Source organism: Theropithecus gelada, chromosome 3 (assembly GCF_003255815.1).
Source record: "Theropithecus gelada isolate Dixy chromosome 3, Tgel_1.0, whole genome shotgun sequence".
Taxonomy (NCBI): Eukaryota; Metazoa; Chordata; class Mammalia; order Primates; family Cercopithecidae; genus Theropithecus; species Theropithecus gelada.
The window spans coordinates 83,590,394-83,609,299 of record NC_037670.1 but is presented as its reverse complement, the minus strand read 5'-3'; the positions used below and the strand labels follow the sequence as shown (position 1 = coordinate 83,609,299).

The 18,906-nt window shown below is 42.4% G+C and overlaps 2 protein-coding genes across 7 annotated transcripts in view; one reads left to right on the top strand and one right to left on the bottom strand.

Annotated features, from left to right (window-relative positions):
• CPVL (carboxypeptidase, vitellogenic like) overlaps window positions 1-14,095 on the bottom strand; it is a 204,851-nt gene extending 190,756 nt beyond the window's left edge. Inside the window, exons 1-4 of one of the 3 annotated variants that reach the window (XM_025378601.1) lie at window positions 13,726-13,920; window positions 5,000-5,100; window positions 4,060-4,144; window positions 2,964-3,091 (exon numbers count right to left, since the gene is read on the bottom strand). The gene's annotated coding sequence lies outside the window, so the exon portion shown is untranslated. Of the gene's footprint in view, window positions 1-2,963; window positions 3,092-4,059; window positions 4,145-4,999; window positions 5,101-13,725 lie in introns of all 3 variants that reach the window. The other 2 variants (XM_025378603.1, XM_025378602.1) reach the window with 2 other exon arrangements.
• Window positions 11,827-18,906, top strand: part of CHN2 (chimerin 2) — a 313,814-nt gene continuing 306,734 nt past the window's right edge. For all 4 annotated transcript variants that reach the window (XM_025378590.1, XM_025378588.1, XM_025378587.1 and 1 more), the window contains exon 1: window positions 11,827-13,640. Coding sequence is in view for 3 of the 4 variants with exons in the window: in XM_025378588.1 (XP_025234373.1) it covers window positions 13,592-13,640 (49 nt within the window). In the remaining variant the exon portion in view is untranslated. The remainder of the gene's footprint in view (window positions 13,641-18,906) is intronic.

Sequence of the window (18,906 nt, the reverse complement as noted above, 5' to 3'; positions counted from 1 at the left end):
ATAGATTTATGTGTAAGGATGTTGGTCCAAGAGTAATTCAAAAAAAAGCCAAAAACTGTGAAACAACCTAAATTTGAATCAATGGAGGAATAAACAACATGAATTATTGTAGATTAATGGAAAGTAATTTTATATTGCCATTAAAAGTCACATTAGAAATCTATAATGACATGGAAAATAATTGTACAAGTTCATTCCAAAAGGAAAGTAGCTTTATTATTGCCTCCAACTAGAAAAGTAAAATGTACTCATTTAAAAAATTACACAATCTAGAAAAACTAAATAAAGTAGACACTAATAATCTTAACATTCCAAAATAGACATTTTTTATATAGGTCCTAACAAACATTTTCCACATGAATGTTCATATTGATATGTAATGTAAACTGCAAAAATCAGGCTGCTAAACTGCTAATTCCCAAGGCGGGGAAAAGTACCAAAGTATTTTTTCATGGTGGAGGGAATATGGATGATGTCTTTTTTGTCTTACTTATCTCTTTTTTTTGCTTCTAACATGTCTACAGTAAGCATGAATTACTTTATAAGCAAAACATCTTAAATAGCATAAATGCTGTAAATGACTTTTTCTTACTTAAATTATGACTATGTCTTTCAGTGCTCTGAAAGACGGAATATTTTTTGAAAAGACAATATTCCCTTTGCAAAATGAGAACTCACACTCATTAATCATTGTGCCGTCTTCCTCTTAAGGAAAACCTGCAAATGCATATGCAAATGAGCTGAACTTCTATTATAAGATGGTGACAGGATGCTCTACAGAAGAGAAGGTAATGATAGAGTTTGAAAAATAGGAATGCAGAAGAAGGTTAGCAGTGGTGGAATCTTTCTATTCAATGCCTTAAAAGAGTTGTATTAATCTGATAGTGTTCCACCTACCAATAATGAAATAAGATCATAAGCAGCATTAAAACACAAAAGCTCCTCATTGTGACATGACACACAGAGTGTAGCAGAATAGGGATATGGGGACCCAGATCAAAATGAAAAGGTAGAAAGTTGTAATATTCTTCAGACGTTTTCATAAGTCCTGTCAGATAATCCTATTTAACTACTTGAACGAGTTTAGTCTGTATTACCCACATTAAACCTCCTAGGGTATTTTTATCCAATATCACACATTTGGATCAAAACTTTAAAATATCAGCTCAACGTTCAAATACTTTGTCTACACAATTACATACACTCATGCCTAAAAATACAAGTTGAGTAAACCCAATGTCCCTCAAGATCGTTAGCATTTAGCAAAGATTTAATGTCAAAAGAGGGTCTGAAGCATTAAGGTTCTTGAATATAACTGTCCCAAGGAGAATTGGAGGTAGGCTTATAGGAAATTAAATTCCTTGAACAGGATAGAAGAGAATAGAGACAGCATCCTATTGTGTTAATCCCATTTCTGCCCTTTCGTGTGGAAAATCAGGACAGCCTGCTGCCTTTAAATGGCTTGAGAATCCAGAACAAAGATAAACACTCAGCTGGATTCTACATTTCTGAAATTCTATTACAGGAAAGATTCTTGGGTTAGAGAAGGGATATATGAAAACAGCAAAGCATCATCACTGCCCTCCAGAATCTTCCCATTGTATGAGAGAGACAGGTAGGAAGGCAACTGGTAAATATGGCAGACTTTTTTTTTTTTTTTTTTTTTGAGATGGAGTTTTGCTTTTGTTGCCCAGGCTGGAGTGCAATGGGGCAAACTTGGCTCATCGTAACTTCTGCCTCCCGGGATGAAGCAATTCTCCTGCCTCAGCCTCCTGAGGTAACAGGCATGTGCCACCACACCCGGTTAATTTTGTATTTTTAGTAGAGACAGGGTTTCTCCATGTTGGTCAGGCTGGTCTTGAACTCCTGATCTCAGGTGATCTGCCTGCCTTGGCCTCCCAAAGTGCTGGGATTACAGGTGTGAATCACCGTGCTTGGCCTTTTTTTTTTTTTTTTTTTGAGACAGGGTCTTGCTCTGTCACCCAGGCTGGAGTGAAGTGGCATGATCTCGGCTCACTGCAACTTTCGTCTCTCAGGTTCAACAATTCTCATGCCTCAGCCTCCCAAGTAGCTGGGTTTACAAGTGTGCACCACCACACCTGGCTAACTTTTGTATTTTTAGTAGAGACAGGGTTTCACCATGTTGGGCATGCTGGTCTCAAATTTCTGGCCTCAAGTGCTCTGCTGGTCTCGGCCTCCCAAAGTACTAGGATTACAGGCATGAGCCACCACATCTGGCCCAGAATGTTTTAAGTGCTGAATTGGTGGCATTCTCTAGAGAAAGAGAACCAATAAGAGAGAGATATATAGAAGATATATGTATAGGGTATATGATATATGTAGATTAGATATAGATTAATAGGAGATACATATGTAGTCAGCTCTCCATATTTATAGGTTCCATACCCGTGCATTCAACCAACCAAAAATATTAGAAAAAATGATAAAAATTACAATACAACAATTAAAAATAATACAAATAAAAAGCAATGGAGCATAACAACGAGTTTCATAGCATTTACATAGTATAGGTATTGTAAGTAATCTAGAGATGATTCAAAGTATACAGGAGGCTATGCATAGGTTATCTGCAAATACTACACTATTTTATATAAGACACTTGGGCATGTGCAGATTTTGATATCTGAGGAGGGGTTCTGGATCCAGTCTCCCATGGATACCAAAGGACTACTAACTGTACAGGAGATACAGATAGATGATAGACAGATAGATGGATAGAAGAGATATTCATAGAAGAAATAGATATAGGAGATATATATATATACACACAATCTACATATAAGATATATAGTGGATATATATGATATATATATTTAGGAATATTATATATGGTATATCATATCTCATACATCTATATATCTCATAGATATATATATTTATATGAGAAAATATATGGCTATATGAGATATACAGATAGGAGAGATTTAGTGTATGCAATTGGCTGATTATGGAGTGAGTCCCAGATATGCAGGATGACTTGGCATGTAAGAGACCCAGGAGAGCTGATGGTATAGTTCCTGTCAAGATAGCAGGCTGGAACCCCAGGAAGAGCCAATGTTTCAGTTTGAATCTGAAGGCAGGAAAACAGCTGACGATTCATTCCAAAGGCCATGAGGAAAGTTTTCTCTTACTGCCACGGGAGCGTCAGCCTTTTTGTTTTCTCCAGGCCTTCAACTGATGTGATGGGGCCCATGTACATACTGGGGGACAATCTGTGTTACTCAGTGTGCTGATTTAAATGTTAACTTCATCCAAAAACTCACAGAAACACCCAGAAATAATGTTTGACCACATACCTGGGCACCCCACAGCCCAATCAAGTTGATGCATAAAATTAAGCATCACACCTGAGTTAACCACTGTAAACATTGTGGTTTACTTAATTTTTCACCCTTTCAATGTCAACCCTGAGGAATGGGAGTTTATGTGGATAAGGACGAAAATCGTCGGGTATAAAGAGTCAGCTAAAATACTTTTGCCTCTCTGTTTCTGCCACCGTTGAGAATGGATGGCAAGTGCATTCGTTTGTGATACCACCTCTTTCTGTCCAAGCTGAGGGTTTTATTTTCTTATATTCAGAACACATAAGAAGTTGTGAGATATTTTTTCTCCAAACCAATTTTTCTAGCTGTGGTGTGAAGTATTTCTTAGGCATAAACATCACCTTTCAACCCCATCTGAGCTGAAAATCCCATTTCTAATCTTCTTTATGATTGAGAAATGATAGAGTGGATTTGCTGGAAAACATCTGCCTCACTGACAGCTGGCTGTTCTTGTGGGAGTGATCCTAAAGTAAGTGCCTATTGTTTACGCTTATTCATTGAGAAGTATATTTTAAAGATCATAATATGGACCAAAATTTGAAGAAGAATTGCCCCACATTGACTGAGAAAATTTCATGCTAATGTTAGATTTTATTCTATTTTCTCATATCATGATGTCTGTGGTTACATGATCTTGATAAGAATCTGATTCCCTCTCTTTCCTTCATGACCAGAGACAATCCTGGCAAAATCATGGAGCAACATTAGCGTTTACCATTTCCAGCCAAACTCTTCAACAATATAATCTGTTCTCTGAATCCCATCTTTCTTATCAAACCTTAGCAGCATATCAAAATCACCTGGGAATTATAAAAAACAAAGGCTGATGTTTGTTTTCTACCTTCTGCCACCCTCAGATTCTGATTTGTTTATTCTGGAGTGTGATCTGGGCACTGGGATTTCTAAAAGCCTTCTGAGTGATTCTCATGTATACCCCAAGTTGCAAACCATCGCCCTAGGACCTTTATTACTCAAAATTATTCACATCACCTCCAAGCTTGTTAGAAATTCAGGGGCCTGCCCTAGAACTGCTGGATGTGAATCTGTGTTTTAGCAAGACCAATATGTAGTTATATTAAAGGTTGTGCAGCCCTGTCCTATGTGTTGGTCCCCCTTGGAATTAAATTCAGCTTTTGGGAATAGGGAAACTCACCCATGTGAAAGTCGTTATTTTATTTAATTCCTTCAGTTCCCCAGAGGTGATTAAATTATAGCAGATGCTCACTGTATTGTTTCAGTAAGTTTAAGAAGTAAAGGTCTCACTATGGAACTCTGAGCAACCGGAAGTTGAACAGGATGGGGTTTTTGATAAGGGAATAATTTTGATCCCTTCCCTGCATTCGGGCAAATGACTTCTTCGTCTCCCTATACTATGCCTGTCCCTGCCAGGGTCCTTGGGGTCAGGAGTACAAGTCCTATGAGCTCCCTGGAACCTGGCCTACCCCAAAGTTTATGTTTTAGGCAAAGAAAAATGACAGTATCATCCTAGGTTCAAATTGAAAAACATAAGTAGGCCATGCCCGGCCGCTCATGCCTGTACCAGCACTTTGGGAGGCCAAGGTGGGTAGATTACTTGGGCCCAGGAGTCTGAGACAAGCCTGGACAACATTGCAAAACCCTGTCTCCACTAAAAATTTTAAAAAACAGCCACGTGCCTGTAGTCCCAGCTGCTTGGGAGGCTGAGGTGGGAGGATTGATTAAGCCCAGGAGGTTGAGGCTGCAGCAGTGAGCTGTGATCGCGTCACTGTATTCCAGCCTGCGTGACAGAGAGGGAAGGGAAGGGAAGGGAAGGGAAGGGAAGGGAAGGGAAGGGAAGGGAGGAAGGGAGAGAGGGAGAGAGGGAGAGAGGGAGAGAGGGAGAGAGGAAGGGAAGGAGGGAGAGAGAAGGAAGGAAGGAAGGAAGGAAGGAAAGAAGGGAAGGAAGGAGAGAGAAGGAAGGAAAAATAAAAATAAAAACATGAGTATTCAAGCAAAGAACATGGATTTTAAAGACTTCTCACCTGACTAAAGTCTCAAACAGGAAAATACTTACCATAACAGCAGGCTGAAATTTCAAGTAAAAACAAAAGGGTAAGGTTTTTTTTTTTCATTGTATATTGGAATGAATCAGCCAAAGGTGTGTTCAAATTAATGCCTGTAACCTTGATAAATTACTTACTCTCTCTAATTTTTTGTTTTCTTAACCAAAAAGAACAGGGATGATAATATCTATAACTAGAGTTGTTCAGCATTTTAATTAAGATATTATATAAGTTTTCTAGCCTCAGTTTCCCCAAATGGAAAATGAGGATAACAATTCTCACTTCACAATTGTTATGGGTATATGATAACGTTTACAAAGTACTCAGCATGATCCCGGCACATAGTAAATGATTATTTAAGGAGAGTGGCTTTTCTATGTCACTAATGGCAGAAAGCATCGTGAGAGTGGTCATAATAGTTGCAGCAGTAGCAGTGGTCACGAAATGTTGGTTTCTACTCCTTCATCTTATAGGGGCCAAATTTGGCAGAGAGCTTAAGTAATCTGTCTATACTTTTATTGAAATCTACTTTGAAATTCCACCAGGTTTCTCACCCAATGGGACGGGATAGGGATATGTCCAGATGTAAGACATTATCATCTAGTGGGGTATGTGTGTGTGTATGTGTATGTGTGTGTGTGTGATAGAGAGAACTTGAGAGAGAAAGAGAGAACTTGAGTATGCTCTTTTATATTATACATGCCACTTCCTAAAGATTCTGATGTATGGCCAGGCACGGTGGCTCACACCTGTAATCCCCGCACTTTGGGAGGCCGAGGTGGGCGGATCACCTGAGGTCAGGAGTTCCAGACCAGCCTGGCCAACATGGAGAAACCCTGTCTCTACTAAAAATACAAAAATTAGCCAGGTGTGGTGGTGTAATCCCACCTGTAATCCCAGCTACTTGGGAGGCTGAGGCAGGAGAATCACTTGAACCTGGGAGGCAGGAGCTGAGATTGCACCATTGTACTCCAGCCTGGGCAACAAGAGCAAGACTCCCTCTCAAAAAAAAAAAATACAAAATAAAAAAAGATCCTGATATATTGTCAACATCCACTCTCTCCCCAGGAATCAACACAGTTAAAAACTACCTGCTGTGCAGAATATAATTGAATGCTAATAACATTACTGTTGGGCATACATTCATTTACATAAATATGAAGTATATTATTGTCTCCATTTTACCTGATGAGGAGACTGAGAATGTGAAAGATTATTTGTCCAAAGTCACCAAACTGTCTGTAGCTAAATTAGGATTTGAACTCAGATTTATCTTCAAAGCCCAGGCCTGGCTCATATGTCTTAATATACCCGCATAGAGGTGATGTAACATGGAGGTGATAGGGAGAGATGAAAATTACTTTTGCATCAGACCATAATTCTCACAGATTACTCCAGAGAAGCAGATGTGAGCACGCTATACTTTGCTCTAAGGAACAAAGGCCACCTAGAATTCCTAACTGGACTTCTATGCTTTAGACACTGGATTCCATCTATCACTTCATTCGATCATCACCAAGTCTGTAAATAGGGGTTATTAACCCATTTCAGAGATCAAGAATGAAAGATTAAATAATTTGCTCAGGGTCACACAGCTAATAAATGACGAGCTAGGATTGAAGCCCAGGTCTTTTTGACTCCATACGTACATATTAAACTTTGCTGGAATCATTTTTACATGCTCTGTTTTACAGACAATCTGGAATATTTGTAAAAGACCAAAATACGTTTTCTGTATCAGAAGATTGGCTCAGATATTGTGTCTGTTAGCTTTCCTTCAATGCCCATTTACTCTCCCTTTTTTTAAAAAGAGGATTTCTGTTTTGTTATTGAACGTATAGCTGCTACAGGGAAAGAAATGAAAATATTGATTCAGATTTTCTTGGGGAGTGAAGGCAGAGGACATTCAGAGTACAGTATCTGCTCTGTTCCCTGGGCTGACAAGCTAAAACTGTGGATGAGAAAAAAGGAACTGTCTAGAAATAGGCTTTGAGGCTTGATTTTGGACGTTTTGTTGAAAGCAACAACAACAAAACTGCTGAAAAGAAAGTCGTCACCAGCATGGACAATACCTATAATTCCCAAACAGAAATAATTTCTATAGCTATTTTAAAACTTTGTCCCAGCTGAAATGTAAATGTCACAGGAAGGAGTCGAGGTTGTTTTGTAGGATCCCTCACAGCAAGGGTATAGTTTTCCCTCATGTCTTTTTTTTTTTTTTTTTTTTTTGAGATAGAGCCTTGCTCTGTCACCAGGCTGGAGTGCAGTGGCGCAATCTCAGCTCATTGCAACCTCCGCCTCCCGGGTTCAAGCGATTCTCTTGTCTCAGCCTCCCCAGTAGCTGAGATTACAGGCGCACACCATCATGCCTGGCTAATTTTTATATTTTTAGTAGAGATGGGGTTTCATCATGTTGGCCAGGCTGGTCTCGAACTCCTGACCTCAAATGATCTGCCCACCTCAGCCTCCCAAAGTGCTGGGATTACAGGCATGAGCCACCGCGCCCAGCCAGTTTCCCTCATATCTTTATTCCCCAGCCTCCTATACTCCCTGGCACATAATGAGTGCTTAGTCAACATGACTGAGTGAATTAATGAATGCTTGAATAAACGGACAGGTAGCCGAGAATAAATATATACCGTTATGAAAGCAAATTTTCATAGAAAAAGAGTATAAGGCCTAGGAACCCCCCACCCCCGCAGAAGACAAGAAAAACAAACTCACTCCGTGCTTTTGCCCAGAGCAGGCTTACAGCTGGCTTCGCTTCAGTTTATCCTAGATTTCTCTTAGGACATTGAGGACAGAAAAGATTTTTGTAATCTAAAATGTCAGGGAACAAAGCCAGAGAGTGCAACATGCAGAAGAAAACATATTCAATTAGTTTCTGAATGCTATCCTGTTTTTCTCTTCAAACAGAAAGAAAAACTCTCTCTCTCTTTCTTCTCTCTCTCTCTCTCTGCCCTTCCCCCCCACACTGCCCTTCTCCCTCTCTGTCTTTCCAGTCAAAGAGACTGTAGATGATGGCATGCCGTAAGTGTCTGCATGTGCCGATCTGATCCGCCTAAGCTAAGTGGCCAAATAGGATACTCCAGGCAATACCCCTGAGCCCCGCTGCAGCTCCGTGAGAAAGACGATGCAGGAATACCTGTGCCTGCGTCGTGTGCCGCCACTAGGGGTCCCCAGCAGCAGGCGATGTGAACTGGGAATTGGGTAGCAGAGGCGGCCTCCCTTTGTCTGCACTCCAGGTGTGGACTCCTCTTTGTTCAGAGGCAGGGCCGCTACCTGCGGCGTCTGAGCTGCCTGCTCACTAAGCCATCCTGGGCCGTCTGTGCACCTCCTAAGGAAACAGCGGGTTTCTCAGCTCCTGCCCCTAGTGATGCCTGCCTCAGAAGAGCCAATGCGTTGTCTTTCTCAGGACTAGGTGTCTTTGTATTTGAAATAAGGCTTAAACTACAGAGCGAAATATTTCTCACTACAGCAAAACAGCATATTGATGTTGAGAAATTGATGGCAAAAGGACCACTTTCAGGGTATGGTTGAGTATTTGCCATAAAATATTTAAAGCTAGTTGACGAATAGCCCCGCTATTCTCCTGTGAATGCCGACCACTAGATTAATCTTGAAAGTAAGGAATACGGTATTTCATTCCATGTTTAGCACAGGGAAAGGGAATGACCTTCACTAAGCAACACCCCAGAGTGCCTGCAGTGAGGGAGCACAGCTCCTGCTAAGACAGCCACACTCACCCTGCAGTGCTTTCTTGTCTGCTTTTAAACTTCAAAAGAATGGTGAAACAAAATAAACAAATTACACCACCGTAAGAGCTACCCAGCAAACAATAAATCATGTGAGTTGTAACAGCCGGTGATGGAGGGTGGAGTGGGGATTGCAAATATTTACTCCATCAAAATTTTATTCTTATGTTTCACCGTTTCAGTCTTTTTTGTTCACAGCAAAGGTAGTATCCTTAAATGACCATCAAGTTCTTTTTTTGCTGCCGATGTGTTACTCAATGTCTTGTAGCTCAGTAGTCACAGCTACTAATGTGGAAAGTACTGGCATACAAGAGAACCATTTACAGATGTCCTTAATTTGCTCATTTATTCAAGAGTAAACTATTGAACAACATCCACTGAGCACCTATTGTATGCAAAGTATGGTAGACAATACAGGGGCTGGGCAAACAAGGATCCTGCTCCCACCATGCTTTTTTTTTTTTCTTGAGACAGGGCCTCACTCTGTCTCCCAGGCTGGGATGCAGTGGCGTCATCATAGCTCACTGCATCCTTGCACTCCTGGACTCAAGTAATTCTCCCCGCTCAGCCTCCCAAGTAGCTAGGACTACAGGTTTACTACAACGCCTGGCTAATTTATTTTTTATGTTTTTAGAGATGAGGTCTCATGTTGCTCAGGATGGTCTCAAATTCCTGGCCTCAAGGGAAGGGATCCTCCCACCTCAACTTACTGAGTCACTGGGATTATAGGCATGAGCCACCATGCCAAGTCCACTATTAATGGACTAAGGAAATGAAATATATACCAAAAGTACCATTAAAATGAGAGCACGAGATCTGCACATTGAGAGGTACAGTAGATGGGCTAGAGAAATCTAACAGAAGAGCTATTTTCTGCCTTGGGAATCAGGGAAGACTTTCCAGAGAAGGTGTATTCTAGTTGAACTCTTTTAGTATGGGAAGCATACTAAAAGGATGGGAAGCAGGAAGGAATGGCAGAATCCAGTGCTGCTAGCCCCAAGGGCATAGGCCACTGTGAAAGAGGGTTGCATTTGTGAAAGGGGGGAACAGAGATTAGATTGGAATGGTAAGTTTGGAAGGCTTTGAATGCCAGATGAAAGCTAAGTTAAACCAAAACGATAATTTCTATTCTTAAGAAGACCACATTATCCACAAGACTCCTTTTATCCCATAAGTCTTTTAATATTTGGAGACAAAAGGTGGAAATGTCTTTAAAAATTCTACTTTCCAAACACCTAAGATTTCTCCTTTCCACTGGCAAATAGGTATTACCTAGAATTAAGGCAATACATAAATGAATAAAATAGATAACTTTTTCATTGTTTCATTTGGAGAAATACTTTAGAAGGTCCACAAACAGGTGCCAGAGCCTACCAAAGAGGGACATTAGCATTTTATTTCCAGCATGTCCTGATAACTTACTGATACTAGACATTTTTGCAAGGAGCAGCCAGCCTTTAGGCTCCTGAATCTAAGAAGGATGATAGTGAATTATTATTCATATTGAGTTTTCTCCATTGGTTATGGCTTTATCAATCCAGATGATCAATCAACTTTCAGATTTTAGTTCTGAACCTGGAGCTTTCTGTTTGGTGTTCAAAATAATGGATGTCAAAGTAATAGCTCATCTCCTACCGACAGACTGGACCTCCCCGATCAGCACATCTCTGTTCAGCAAGCATGTTTGTTGGCCTTGTATCCCTCTTCTGGCCCCAGGATCCAGGAAAACATGAGTCTCAGCTTTTTTCTACTTCTGTACAGCACAGGGTGGCCTTCAGGTGGTGCCTTCACAGCAAATACTCCCCTGTCCCTTCGTCTGTCAATTTAGGACAATAAAAATAATCTGCCTCACAGAGTCATGCTTTACTTTCTCCAGTTAAAACTCTATGAAGGCAAATATGAGTATCCAAACTGCAGAAACAGAATCTGTTGTCCTTTTGTGAAATTTCGAGATGAATAATGAAACCTGCTACCCTATTGCACAATTTGGGACAAGAAATATAAGCTATAGGTTGAAGATAAGACATTTCCCCCTAGTAGAACAGGTCACAGTTGATTAGTTATCTCCAGATGCAATGAAGAAAGCAAAAATTGTTCAAACTATACATTCCTTCCTTAAAGTGAGCAACTTACAATCACTTTGGAACACAAACGTCATGCCAGGTACACTGCAGCTTTCCACATAGCGTCTTATTTAATCTTCACAGCATCCTGTGTTATCAGATTTTTTAGGAAGGTGGAGAAACTGAGGCTCAGTAGGTCTAAGTAATTTGCTCAAGGTTGCAGCTAAGCAACAGAGCCAGAGTTTGAACCCAGTTGTCTTCGAAGCCCAGATGGTAACAATTCGACCAGGCAACATAGCCAAGTCAGATAGTCCACCATCTAAAGACCTGGAGGGATACATAGATTACTAGTCAAACAAGTAAGTGCTGTTTTCTACCAGAAGAACTCTGGGGAAATAATAAGTTCCTTCTGATCTAATCCACAAGCCAAGTGTGTGATGGGTCACGTGTCCCTGAAGCCTCCAGATTAGGAAATGCATGATTTCATGCAGTCCACAAAATAAAGGATAGTGGTAGGGGGCTGGGAAAGCGGGGGTGCTTGGGTCTCCTTAGACCAGCCAGGGCTGTTTCAAGGTCCATACAGTTGAGGGTCAGGAAGACACAGTCCGACGTGACTGAAGAGTGCTGACACGCCTTTAACAGTTTAGCAAGCTATATTTTTAAAAAATGGACCTTAATGGGAAGACACACTGGGATAGCATCCTGGAGGGACTTTTTTTTTTTTTTTTTTTTTTTTTTAAGTTCTAATCAACTAGAAAATGTGACGTGGGTGCGTACTGTGATTATTTAACATTCATTATTCACTGTATGTTAGGTGCTTGGTTGATGTGAATCCCCAGGGCCTAGCTGCTGTTCTGTGTCACTCCTGATAATTTTTAAACTATGTTCTTTTAACCATGTTTTAAAAAGTTGAACTACCCCAATGTGAACACTTTCCATTTTTGCTATATAATGAGAGTATTTTCATTCCTTTAATGCTTGCTTTTCCCTTTGATCTAACAATTTCTCTTCAAATTTCACAGTTTTCTGTTGCTTTAGGATTGAAAGAACAGATTAGCCCGCTGGGAGCGTGAAACAGATTAAAAAAAAACCTGCATGATATTTCCTCCCAGTGAAATTAATTTAGGTTTAAATACAGGGGGAAGGGGCACACCTTGTCCTCGAGTCTCTTTCTGTTACACACCTGAGCAGTTCCTATCCTGAAAGGGCACAGTCGGACTTGCTGCTAAGTCAAGTCTTTTGTGAGAATCTTTTTTGCAAGGCACGGTAGGAGAACCTTTTTCTCTTTGACACCCGGCTTTGTGTGGGCCTGATGACACGTTTGGACGGCTCTATTTCTTTGAAGGCCAACCTCCGAGGCCCATGGACGCGTTGGGCACTGTCCGTGGCTGGGTTACTTAAGTGTAGCTGGGTTGGCTTCCCGGGTGTTTTAGGAAACGCACCTTCTTGCAGGGCAGGGGCCGTCAGCTCCAGAGCAACAAAGGATAATTTGGAGGGGAGTGGAAGGAGCGCTCCACAGTGGCTCTGTCATCCCAGGTTCCCTTCTGCCTAGCACCGTGGCCCTAGTGATCCCGCCTTCGCCCTCTGGATCCCCCACCCCCACTGTCTCGCTGCTCCAGAGCCCAGCGGGGCGCGGCGAGCCCCACCACCTTCCCCCACACCCTCCCTCCCCATCCCCTTCAAACCCTACGAGCAGCGCTGCGCGCCGCAGCCGCGCTCGCCTCGCGCCCCGCGCCGGCCTCCCCAGCACCCCGGGAACCCGGTCCCCCGTCTCGCCTCCCCGTGTCCAGCAGTTCACAGCCTCCCCATCCAGCCCCACTGGCGGGAGCTGTCAAGCCCGCGGTAGCCGAACCAGCCCCCGTGCGCCCGCGTCTCCTCTCCTTCCTTTGTGTGTGCGCGAGCGGAGTTGGGGCGGAGGGAGAGGGGGAGGTCGCTCTGTCTGTCCGTCTCCCGCCGCCTCTGCCCGGGCTACTCGAAGTGCGGCCGGAGAGGCGGGAGCCCAGGAGAGGGTGCGGGAGCTGGCGGGGCGGCTCGGGGCCGCCGGGACGCCCTGGTCCTAGTCGCGCACAGGGTAGCGCGGCCGGCAGAGGGGCTCGGCGGGGAGCCGAGATCCGCCCGTCCCGGCCGCCCCTCGGCCTCCCTCTGCTCCCACCTACCCCCTGACACCCGGAGAAAAGCGTGCAAAGGCGCGGAGCGGGACGGAAACCACAAATAAATAGCGGCGGCGGCAGCGCGTCATCTGGTGGAGCAGGAAGTGCAGGCAGAGTCCGGAGGCTGGTGCTTTCTGCGCGTCCCCAGGACTTTGCCATGGGCTGGGGGCCGCGGAGGCTGCGAGCGGCCGGGCGAGGGCAGCGGCTGCGGCGCCCGCACCGGGGCTGAGCGAGCAGCGACGCGAGGGGCGCGCGGAGATGGCAGCGTCCAGCAACTCCAGCCTGTCCGGCTCTTCGGTGTCCTCCGGTGAGTTTCAGCCCGTCGGGCGCGGCTGCCGCGCCGTGTCTCGCCCCCTGCCCTCGCTCCGCACCCTGGGATGGACAGAGCCTACCTGTGGCCGTCCCGCCCGCTCTCTTGGAGTGGGGGCAGGCGTCTGGGGTGACACTTGTTTGGTTCGCTAGCACCTCGGTGAGCACCTCCGCGCCTGACATCTGACAGCGCAGAGGTGGGAGAGCGGTGGTGCCCTTAGTGTGCGGACGCGGGTGTTCTCGGGCTTGAGGTGCAGCGGGCGAAAAGCGAAAGGAGCGGGCAGGCTCGCACTTTCTGGCGCAGCTGGAGCGGGGGCTGGCGGGGCGGAGAAGGTTGAGGTCAAGCTGAGCGCCCCGACCTGTTTGCCGTGCCTCGTCCGCTACCCTGGACACCCAAATCCGGAGCAGAGGGGAGCAAACCCTCGTTCCTCGCAGACTTGATTTTCTTTGTTTGTTTCAGAAATTAGCTCTGTGGAGACACTCGCTTGGGCATGGGTTTGAGACAGCAGCGATGAAGGGATGTGTCTTTCTGATCCTGATTGAAGTGGGTTAGGGGAAGGGAGGTCGAGCCCAGCCTCTGACTCTTGGCATATTTACAAGTTGTGTGTGTGTGTGTGTGTGTGTGTGTGTGTGAGAGAGAGAGAGAGAAAGAGAGAGACAGAGAGAGAGAGAGAGAGAGACTCCTTAGACATTTTCTAATAATACTGTCTGTAATTTCACCAGCAAGGCATACATTTTTTTTTTCCTTTTAAGTATGGTTGAGCAAAGGGAAGGCTTCTTTCAGCTTTTCTATGGTTGATCCTCGGGTCTAATTGAAGAGAAAAAAATTGCTAATGAATCTGAAGGAGTAGGAATCAATAGAAGCAGACCCACTGGTTTCTGAGTATGACAGGTTTCTAATCAGAATGATGCATTAGGTAGAATTCCTCTACCTCTCTGGTCATTGAAAACTTTAATGACAAACCCAAAAGGACAGCTGATAAGACATTTAGTGTAGTATACGGTATTTAAGGGTCAAGAAGGTCATGAAGTCCTAATGGAAGTGTTCAATATATTAATATTGTATTAAGTCCCATTGGGCTGTTTTTATTATTATTCACAAATTAAACTCAAAGGAATAAACACCTTTTTGGAGGCATTGGAGAGCAAGCAGAGCATAAAGGCAACCGCAGCTTTCAATGTGTAACTCACCAAATCATAAATGCAAGGTGAATTTGACTAAGGTGCAATTGTGATGTGGTACAAGGTGATCACTTGAAAGCCATCTGTTATCTTTCTTGGCAGGTTTAGTTCCTGGGAAATGGCACTTCCTTTCTCGATCACTGCCAACTAATCAAAAACACGTCGTTGTTAGGTGTGTGACATAGTTCAAGTTTCTAGTAGTAGCAGCCAATGAGGCAGAAGTCATATCTTATTAAGAGCAGCAACAAGTTGACCGCCGTGGTTTTAATTCTGAGAACTCAGCAAATGCTACAGTTTATTTTTAGTACCCTCAAACCACTGCTGCTGTTTTTCAATTCATTTTGGTTGACTAACATTGAATTGAAAATACAGTGGTGTTGGCTTTCTATTAGCATATGGTTATTCCTCTCAGAAAACTGCCCACTAGAAAATGAACTGGTGGGGCAAAAGAAAAGACGAAAGGAGAAAGGACAAGGAGGTGGTGGTGTCACATGATTTACTGGTGGCATGAATTACAGCTGCTGTGGCATCTGAATTTCCAGATCTTGATGTAGCTTAAGAAGCCTGATTGAAAATCCTAACAGCCTTCGGAAGAATACATTGGTTTGAAACAACACAGTATGAGATTTAGATGATGTTAATTGCTTTCAGATAGGATAGAGATGCCCATGATGGTTCTTTTTCCTGCTTTATTTACCCGTATTTTTAATCCTAAGGAAAACTGGGAAATTATGTAAAAACTGAAATTCAAAAAGTGGGCATGGATGTATTGTTTGGCATGAATCAGCCTAGCCCATGAGTTTATACTGCCTAATTCCCCAATTAATCAGGCACTTTGTCTTGAAAAATACAGCATTGTAGTTCTCTTTTTAAGCACACTTACCATTGTGTGGATCATGAATAATTCAGATGACACAAGCAATTCACACCTGTGAGAGGTGTTGGGCAGAAAGAATAGAGCCTATTTGTGGTGGCAGCTGGGCTCTCTCAGGCGAAGGCCAGAACCTGAGAAATTAGGGCACTCCATCAGTCTATTAATCACTATTTTCAAGGGCCTACTATGTGCCAGGCAGTAAGTTACAAACCTCAACTTCAAGAAGGCTAAGGGGGAAAGATAATTATAGGCTTCCTTCTGGCTCTGAAGTTCTGGGAGTATTGTCTTTTAATTCTGGCTTCACCACCAACCAGCCCGGTATCTTGAAGTGCGTTACTTAACTTCTCCAAGCCTCAATTTCCTCATTTGTAAATGAGGCTGATACTGATGATAAGACCTACTTCATAGAGTGTCTTGGGGATTGAATGACATAATGTATGTAGAGTATTTAGCACAGGGCCTAGCATTTAAGAAATGCTTAATGTGAATAAATTTTACTTCTTCGAGGAATGAAAAAGAAGGCATTCACGGGCTCAGAATTTAGGTGCAGACGTGAATCCAACACACATACAATCCACTTCTTTCAACACATGTTAAATTTGATCTTGAATTTTGGGCTTCATTAAATAAACATGCGAGTGTCTTTCAGGTTTCAGGCATAGTCCTGAGTGTTTGGCATGGAAGGATGAGTCAAGATCCTTTTCCCTTATGATCCAGCAGCCCAGACAAACATGCAAATAGCAACCTCTACTCCAGTTTGATAAAACAAATTCTGTGGAGGAGGGTGCAGAGGAGAGGGATTGACTTAGTCAAATTAGAGGGGTCAGTGGGAATGTCGAGTTGGGCCTTGAAAGCTGAGTCGAAATTTTTCCAGAAAACAGATGGAGAAAAAGACATTTCAGGAAGAGAGAAGAACTTAGGCAAAGGCCTGGAGATGGGTAAGTTCATGGCCTTATTTTGACTTACTTTCTTGGGGCCGTTGATCCTTTTGCACTTGGGAAAGTTATGCTTACAGGCCCATAAGCAGCATCGTGCACAGAGCTGCCAGCTCACTCATTGCTGCTGCTGATGTAGGAGGTTTTCTTTCTGTTTAGGTAGCAGTGGGTTTGATGGAACAGCTCTGGAAGCCGTAGGACATTTGGGCAATTGAGCACTGAAAAAGGAACAGTTGATTCTGTAGTGTCCAGCATAGACAGAGGGGAAGTCAACATGGGTTATACCTCTCATAGAGGAATAGCAGCGGGAGATTTAAGTATGTTTGTGTTTGCAGAGTTAAGATCTAATAATTTGCTCAGCATTAGGTCAAAGTTACCTGATTTTCCTGAGAATTTGCTCTCACTAGCTGCTGTTGAGCTACATCACCCAAATGTGTCATTTATTTTACGGTACCAACTGAGACATAACAAATGAAATAATCAGGTTACAATTAATTTTAAAATACGTTTTCTGAGAACTCTTCACAAATTTTCTTCTTTAATATTCAATTATGTGTAAAAGAAATTGCTTTACCTTTGTTTTAATGATAACCACTGGTAATTAAATTTCACAATCACCTGGATTGGCAGGAAGCTTTGATTACCTTTATTATTTTAAATTGCAAAAAAGAAAAGTTCTTATCCTTAAGCTTCTAATTTAGCCTGTGGTACTTTATTATATTCTGAAATAAACAATGGCCAATTTGCAAAACAGTTTTCTTAATAATCATGGGTTACGTTTGCTTTTATAATTGAAATAAGAACTTTTTGCATATTAGCAATATGATTGCCAAATGGATAATTTCACAGTCAAGAAAAAAATCAACCCAAGCAAGTCAATAAATAAAGAAGATATGAGATGTTCTTAGTAACTGAAAAAGGTAAAACATTAAATATTAAAGGAACCCCAAGGATAAGAAGTTAAGATCTGGAAACATAAACACACTGTATTATCAAAATAAAATTGACACAGACTTTTAAAATTAAAATGCAAACAGAAAAAGGTAAAAAGTCAGTATTAGGTGCAGTCCTCAAAACCTTAATTGGGAAAAGAACATTCCTGAATGGATTGAGGTATTCATTTCTTTAGATTCTACACAACAGTAATGTGGGCCAGGTAAATCATGCTGTTTTCTGCTGTCACACTGGTGTTGATGTAGAAACGATAAATAGGAATTTTCATTACTCATTATTGGGGATTCATAACCGGTAACATAGGTAAGTCTTCCGTATTCCTAGATGCAGATGGCAAAACTGAACTATAGTAATTCTGGCAAGACTTATATATGTCTAACTAGAAATTCTCTGCATCCAATACTACAAAACAGGGTATTTTATTGAAACAGACATTCTCACTGAGAAGTTTTCTTTTGGACTTTTGGATTTTTCAGAAATTTTCTTCTGGAATATTCAATTATGTGTAAAAAATTGCTTTGCATTTGTTTTAATGATAACTGCTCAATAATTAAATTTCACATCGCCTAGATTGGCAGAAAGACTTGATTGCCTTTTTTATTTTAAATCACACATGCACAAATTCCGATTTAAAATATGATCTCAAATAAAACACTTGCAAAGCTAAAATTAACTCTGTGAGAGAAATTATTCACTCAGATGAGGAGTACTAGTCCTTGTTGTTTTTCTCCTGAGCATTCCACACCTCATTTTAACTTATTAGATTTTATTTTCCACTGTGGCAACTCAGATGAACCGAGTGATAGAGTCTGAGAGGTAAGGAGATTTTTCTTAGCATGCTACATATTTGCAGTGTTTGACTAGGGGGACCCAATGATTTGTGAACTCGTGCTGAAACGCTGGTTCTCCCCACTAACGCCATGAAGTACACTGGGTGACCCTGTCATTTGCCTAACTTTTGGGGAATGTGAACACCAGGTATTTTCCATGGCCAGTCTGTCCAGGGTTTAGCTGGACAGTATGTTCTGAGAGCTGCCACCTGGGGCCTGGCCTGAGTGTCAGCCCTGCTGAGGGCCATCTGCTGCTGGGCAGGGTCTCCCATTTTTGCACAATGGTGAAAATAACTGGACATTCGGTTTGGAACACCTATACATGAGCGGTGTCACATAGGAATGTTTTGGAAGAGTTTTCTGCCAGAAGATCAAGATTCCGGTCAAGGCAAATACAGACAAAAAGACATGAACCTAGTGATAGACAGACATATGATTAATAGCATCCCCTATCACCCACCAATCATTTATCTTTTATGAATGTATGTA